This window comes from Nansenia antarctica (assembly GCF_963989245.1).
Source record: "Nansenia antarctica genome assembly, chromosome: 18".
NCBI lineage: Eukaryota > Metazoa > Chordata > Actinopteri > Argentiniformes > Microstomatidae > Nansenia > Nansenia antarctica.
This window is the reverse complement of record NC_137691.1, coordinates 20,496,661-20,504,160: the sequence shown is the minus strand read 5'-3', so window position 1 is coordinate 20,504,160 and position 7,500 is coordinate 20,496,661. Positions and strand designations below refer to the sequence as shown.

Below are 7,500 nucleotides of genomic sequence, written 5' to 3'. Positions count from 1 at the left end.
CCTCTGTGAGGATATTTCACAGTAGAGGGGTCCTACACGTTACCATGGGAATCTCTAGTTTGGTTACTACTGTGAAATGTAAACGTTTGGTTGTCTAACACTTACTCTTGTTCATTCTGTTTCCATAGAAACTTGTAGAGGCAAGTATGGCAATGATCCAAATCCCTTTTGCGTGTAATCTGTTTCATAACAACTTTATCTTCGGAACCCCCTTTACAGTGCTGATGGATTAAGAACTAAATTAGTCATCTAATATTTTATTGTCTTGGGTACAACTAGGAATTTGTAAAGAAATTGTTCTGAAATACAGCAAAAGAGGAAGTTATCTGTTAATTGGGGGGAAAAAGTTAGTTTCTTTAACAGAGGTGAAAAACACTCTTTTAATAATGGTCTGATCCAGGTGTCCAGACAGGGTAAAATGGTGGATGACTACTTGACTACTACTGTATAACCCACTACAATAACACTCTTCTCTGCATGGCCTGGCTAGGCAATGCTCTACTCAAAATGGTTACTAACTAAACTAACGCTCTAAATGTCATACCTATGGTGTAATATAAATACAGGTACTGTAAACATACAGACCCTCATTCTAAGTCATAGGTACACAACCATTGACACGTGATGAGTACACACACACACACACACACACACACACACACACACACACACACACACACACGGTTTTGCTAGTAATATGATGAAGCAGGTGCTTATTCTTGGTGCAGTGTAGCTGAGTGTCACTGCTCATCCCCCCTCTCTGAGTGCTCTACTTTCTGAGCTGCAGTGCTGTTTCTCTGGAGTGACTGTACCATATGTACATATGTACCATATGTCAGTGTTCCTCTGTTTATGTTTCTTTTTGTGGACATGAACGTGTTAGTGCATGAGTGTGTGAGGGGTTGTTGTGTGTTGTCAGTGTTAATACGTGTGGATGACGGATGATTACGTGTATGTGTGTGTGTGTGTGTGTGTGTGTGTATGTGTGTGTGTGTGTGTATGTGTGTGTGAGTGTGGGTGTGTATGTTCGTGCTTGTGTGTCGTGCTGTGTGTGACTTTATGTTTATGTTCTTGTTGTGTTCAAGTCAGGCCTTGTACATGTGTGTTTTTGATGATTTCATGTTGTTTCACAAGGCCTTTCAAGGCCTCTCAGGACCTTGCGAGGCTCATTCCATCCGCCCCTGATTGGTTTCTGGTGTGCTGTCTCATCGCATGCTGCCGCTCCACAGTGATGTCATATCGAGCGACTAGATCAGACACAGCAATCTTACTCATGTACAAGGGCTGTTTTTTCCACATCTGATCTAGAATATTTCCATGTTGGCTGTGGCGTTAGCCAGCCCCCCTTTTCATTTGTGGTGTGAATTGTTTGGCTTCCCACCCAATCACTGTGAGCTGTTGACTTCCCCTGATGCATGCTGGGAAGTGTCCTGGTGATCACCTTGCCCCCCCCTCCCCTAACATCCCATTACCCGCCCCTCACAGATGGCGCTTGGCCACCCGCTCCATGCTCCGGTCAGTCCCGTTCGTAGACCCCCTTGTGTGGTTTGACCTCTCTCTCTCTTCCATACCGCCTCTCTCTCTTCACCTCCAGACAGAATGGCCCTGGAGCTCAGAGCTAGGGCATGTTTACCTGCACCATCTTGGGGATAGAAATACTGGAACAGTTACAGAATTCAGGCGTGGTAACACGGTTTCGAGACAAACGTAGAGATTTCTACAGTTAGTGTTTACATTCTACAGTATGTCTGTCTCCAATGTAGTGGAAGGCTGCTCCTGCATATGCGCCTGTTCACTAGGTGTTATCCCAATTATGTAGGTTTTAGCAATACAATCAAAGTAGCATGGGCGTCTCAATTTGAAATGCAAACACAGGCAAAGTCTATTATGCACTTTCAAAGTAGTAGGCTATCGGGCTATTGGGGTACGATTCTGAATCTAGAAACCTATAAACCTGTAGTGCATCCACAGGTCTGGAGGAATTCATGATCTTTCACGGTTAATGGTGGTTCAATACAGCTGAGTTTGAGGTTCTTTGATGATCTTGTGTTTGTGTCTCTGTGAGTGATTGTCTCTGTGTTCTGTTCTGTCTTCCTGTAGTGAGCTCTTAAAGCTCAGAATGGAGCTCATGTGTAGAGCAGGTGTGTAGACTCTCAGTCAGGTGCATGACCAGTTCTCTCCTTCTTTTTCTCTGTCCCTTTCTCTCAGTCAATATATCTCTCACCACTGTCTTTTCTCACTCTATCTCTCTTACTCTCTCTCTCTCTCTCTCTCTCTCTCTCTCTCTCTCTCTCTCTCTCTCTCTCTCTCTCTCCTCTCCCTGCACTGGACTGTAAGAGCGCCCTCCTGTGGTGGCTCTATTGCAGGGCACTGTTGACATGCATGGGTTGCTGCAATGCTAACAGATCACTAATAGCTCCTCCTCATGGAAGTGTCTTGCGGTGTGTGGTGCGGTGCTTGTCTGCAACATGGCGATGCTGAACGCATGCTCCATCAACGCTGTGGCCAGGATTACCTAAAGAACCTCCTCCAGCTTTTCTTTCTACGTTGTATGATTTGCGCTCATTCGGCACTCTCATACTTACAGTGTGAACCACCGCATTGCAGGAGATGAACGACGCCATGTTTGTCTCGAGTATCTCTTACTCTTCAGTGCTGCGCTGAGCCCTGTCCGCGGCTGACATTACTCACTGTTGTTCCTATGCTGTTGCTGTGAAGTCATCCTGTACATCTCACCATGCGAGGGGAGAGGGGAGAGAGAGAGGGGAGAGAGAGAGGGGAGAGGGGAGAGAGAGAGGGGAGAGGGAGAGGGGAGAGAGAGAGGGGAGAGAGAGAGGGGAGAGGGGAGAGAGAGAGGGGAGAGAGAGAGGGGAGTGGGAGAGAGAGAGAGAGAGAGAGAGAGGGGAGAGAGAGAGGGGAGAGGGGAGAGGGGAGAGAGAGAGGGGAGAGAGAGAGGGGAGAGGGGAGAGAGAGAGGGGAGAGAGAGGGGAGAGAGAGAGAGGGGAGAGGGGAGAGAGAGAGGGGAGAGGGGAGAGAGAGAGGGGAGAGGGGAGAGAGAGAGGGGAGAGGGAGAGGGGAGAGAGAGAGAGGGGAGAGAGAGAGAGAGGGGAGAGGGGAGAGAGAGAGAGAGAGGGAGAGGGGAGAGAGAGAGAGAGGGGAGAGAGAGGGGAGAGGGGAGAGAGAGAGAGGGGAGAGGGGAGAGAGAGAGAGAGAGAGAGAGGGGAGAGAGAGAGGGGAGAGAGAGAGAGAGAGGGGAGAGAGAGAGAGGGGAGAGAGAGAGAGAGAGGGGAGAGAGAGAGAGGGGAGAGGGGAGAGAGAGGGGAGAGGGGAGAGAGAGAGAGAGAGAGGGGAGAGGGGAGAGAGAGAGAGAGGGGAGAGGGGAGAGAGAGAGAGGGGAGAGAGAGAGAGAGAGAGGGGAGAGAGAGAGGGGAGAGAGAGAGGGGAGAGGGGAGAGAGAGAGAGGGGAGAGAGAGAGAGAGAGAGAGAGAGAGAGGGGAGAGGGGGAGAGAGAGAGAGGGGAGAGAGAGAGAGGGGAGAGAGAGAGAGAGAGAGGGGAGAGGGGAGAGAGAGGGGGGAGAGAGAGAGAGAGAGAGAGAGAGAGAAAGAGAGAGAGAGAGGGGAGAGACTCAGTCTCCACATACTGTAGACTCCTCTCTTATCCCTTTCTCCCCCTTTGGCTGTAGTATTTACAGTTTTCATTTCATATAATATTCACGAACATTGTTATTGATGATAGTGTGCTATGATGACTCTCTTCTGTAGGCCTCTGTGTTATTTGTATTAAATGTAAGTGTGTGGGTGTGTGCGTGGGTGGGTGTGTGTAGGTGTGGATTTGTGTGCGTGTGACAGAGAGAGAAGGGGAAAGACTGAGCAGATGACATGTTTCTATGTGTGACATGTACAGTATGCTTTGGTCAGCAAACAGGTTTACCATAATGCTGCTCTTAGAAATACAGTCCATTTAACACCTGGTGTTGATGCTGCAGGGACTAGCAGCTGTATTGGTGCATTAATGTTGCAGCGGAAAGAAGTTTGCATCGGCATTTAGGTGGATTGCATTTTCTTTTGACAATCAAGTCATCAACATATAATGTAGAACATTTGCTGATAACATGATTGTCAAAAGAAAATGCAGTAGGCCAACACGCTGATGTGAATATTGTCTAAAAAAAATCATATAATTATATAATAACAAATTGTGTCTGTCATACACAGTATATTCAAAATATTAATAATAACAGTCAGTCAATAACTTGTCATAAACATTGTTATTATAACACTGTGCATAGCAGAGCCCAAGCATTTTAAACATGTTGTTTAAAACCACTTAAACCATTACAAAGGGGAGTGATAAAGTTGTGTGCCAGTCTTTAATGTTACTTTAGTGTTGCATTGTTTAAATGTTGTCTGTCAGTCTTTAATGCACACACAGGAGTTGTGTCTTAAGCATTACAATGACGTTGTGTGGCAGTCTTAAACGTTTAAAGCATTAAGATGTTTGTTCTATGTGTCATTACTGCTCCATAGAGCTTGTGATTTAGGTGTGTGTCAGTCTTTGATGTCACAGTACGATAATGTTGTCTTAAAACGTAACGTGTGAGTTTCATTTAAGAGTAGCGATGTAGTTATGTAAGTCTTCCATGGAGCATAATGTCTCATCACTTGAAAAAATGTTGTGTGTCAGTGATTGACATGTCATGATGGGGCCGGAGGGCTGTGATAACGTTGTGTGAGTCATTAACACAGGTCTTTGATTTTAAAGCCCACGGAGGCTCCTCAGGTGGATGAGTCGGGGGTAAGATGCTCCGCCCCCTCCCAGGGCCATACCCAATGCTTGGATTTTGCATTTGTCTATAATAACTCCTCTAATCGTATACATGCCTCTTCTATAACCTCACCTATTTCTGTTTCGTTTATCATTTATATTTGTTTATGTTATTAGATTTTCATTTAGATTTTTGCCATTTTGTTTAGTTTGGTTTCTTGCTTTTTTTTTTATGATATGTTTTCGATTGTTTTGCTTTCTCTTTTCAAGACTGAGTTGTTTGGTTTGACCTGATGGGGGTTGTGTTGAAGGAGAGTGTGTCACTCAAACGTGACGGCGTGTGTCCTGTTGGTTGGTGCGGTGGTTGGCCCGCTCCTCACGTTTGTAGCGTTGACACCGCTGCATGGTCTCTGCCGTGACCCCTGTGTGGGGCAGTGACCCATGGATGACCCCTGCGGCCAGGTCACCCTGCCGTGACCTTTGCCCCCCCCCGATTGACCCTCTAGGGTTGGTCCCACTGTGACTCCGCATGCAGTGACTCTGGACTGAGGGTGCCATGCTTGTGCTGATGTGTCCAGTCAAGTATGGCCATCAAGGGTTTTTCCAGCATGCTCCCCATCTCGCCCCCCCCCCTGTAGGTCTGTATGGCAGCAGGGCTCCTGGCAGTGCTGTAGATCCAGTCACATCCTGAAGATACATATCAGCTACAGCTGCATGAGGCCCTACTCTCACTCTGGGTCACTACATTTGACAAGAAATGACTTTACATTACTGAGAAATCCAGAGTCCTGTTCCCTATAAACATACCCTAAAGATCACGTACAGGATGAGTCCCATGTACCCGTCACCTGAGCAGATTCTGAACTGTCTTTCATTCTCAACGGCAAAGAGAGACTTAGGTGACCCAGAGATGAAGCACATGCTGGGTCAGCTCATACGTATCTCAGATCCCAGTCTCCATAACAATTGATTGAGATCGATGTGCAGACTGTGTGACCTCAAGTGCTGGATTATACCACTAACGCATTGCCAGATGCCCTGTGTGCAAATACACAGACACAGACACACAAACACTTCCGTCCTGACACCACCTCTGTCCCCCGCAGAACACAGAGGACAGCGCTCGCATCTCCATCACCTTCTTCCGTCTGTTCCGGGTCATGCGGCTGGTCAAGCTGCTGAGCAGAGGGGAGGGCATTCGCACCCTTTTGTGGACTTTCATCAAGTCCTTCCAGGTGAGGTCCTCCCCCATTGTGTCCTCTCGTCCACTCAACTCTATATCCAATTTATTATTTGACTATTATCTTTCTCCCATAATGCGCTCTCTCTCTTAATAAGAGAGACATACGTTCTATTCAATTGACAACCTCTCTTGATGATGTCATTGTGCTTGATACTTTGCACTGTGGTAAAACATATAGAAAGAAGCAGCATCCGCACACTCAAATCTGTGCAAAGATCCTTGTTTATTTCTTCAGGCAATAGAAGGTCTATGACCAAAAGTTCGCAATAAACAACGATTTTCACACAGATTTGAGTATGCGGATGCTGCTTTTTTGCACTCTATTTGATACTCTTCAGCTCCAGCACCGCAGCTAAGTCTGATCATGGATGAGCGGTGGTATTTTCAAAAATGTTCACTGTGGTAAAACAGAAATATCTCTCTCCCTCTCTCTCTCTCTCTCTCTCTCTCTCTCTCTCTCTCTCTCTCTCTCTCTCTCTCTCTCTCTCTCTCTCTCTCCCTACACAGGCTCTGCCGTATGTAGCTCTTCTAATCGCTATGCTGTTCTTCATCTATGCCGTCATCGGCATGCAGGTGAGTCACTGAGCCAGCTGGAGACCCACCTCTTAGTTCAGACTTTTCCTAAACTGCACGGAGGGCTGTCATTGTTCACACACAGATTATCAACTGTCTCTGTTGAAGGTGATATTGGCCCATGTTGTGTGCTGCGATGTGCAGTAGTTTACATTTGGACGTCGTGGATGTTTTCAGGTGTTCGGGAAGATCGCCATGGTGGACCACACCCACATCAACAGAAACAACAACTTCCAGACCTTCCCGCAGGCTGTGCTGCTGCTGTTCAGGTCTGTCGGGGGGTCAGGGTCAGAGGTCACCCACACATAGCAGAAGAGTATACAGTACATGAGGCAGGGATTAAATGAGGTTGTGACAATGATGACATGTCGTCGGGGCTATGTTGTGGATTCATTGTGGTTATGTTTTGGTTTCTGTCTCAGGTGTGCCACTGGTGAGGCGTGGCAAGAGATCATGTTGGCCTGTGTGTCCGGGAAACTCTGTGATCCAGAGTCTGACTACAACCCTGGGGAGGAGAGTACCTGTGGCAGTGGATTCGCCATCATCTATTTCATCAGCTTCTACATGCTCTGCGCCTTTTTGGTACAAACACACTCACACACACACACACACACACATGTTTTCCCATATACACTCACAAAAATACAGACGCAATTGCATTGCAGCTCAGACGTGGATGTTCACACGCATTAACGCTAACCTTTTGTTTTGTTCTTCTAGATTATCAATTTGTTTGTGGCTGTCATCATGGACAACTTTGACTATCTCACTCGTGATTGGTCAATCCTGGGCCCACATCACTTGGATGAATTCAAGAGGATCTGGTCTGAGTATGATCCAGAGGCCAAGTAAGGGTGTTAGTGTGTGTATTTGTCTTTAGTGTGTGTGTCTGGCATTATACAGTATGTTTTGGTTTTTA

The 7,500-nt window shown here is 46.8% G+C and overlaps 1 protein-coding gene across 1 annotated transcript in view; it reads left to right on the top strand.

Moving 5' to 3' along the window:
• cacna1da (calcium channel, voltage-dependent, L type, alpha 1D subunit, a) overlaps positions 1-7,500 on the top strand; it is a gene marked incomplete at both ends in the record, with an annotated part of 88,448 nt that overhangs the window by 68,730 nt on the left and 12,218 nt on the right. The window contains 6 exons of the mRNA XM_080548046.1: positions 4,763-4,795; positions 5,872-6,000; positions 6,516-6,581; positions 6,759-6,850; positions 7,004-7,163; positions 7,302-7,429. Of these exons, the coding sequence (XP_080404172.1) occupies positions 4,763-4,795; positions 5,872-6,000; positions 6,516-6,581; positions 6,759-6,850; positions 7,004-7,163; positions 7,302-7,429 (608 nt within the window). The remainder of the gene's footprint in view (positions 1-4,762; positions 4,796-5,871; positions 6,001-6,515; positions 6,582-6,758; positions 6,851-7,003; positions 7,164-7,301; positions 7,430-7,500) is intronic.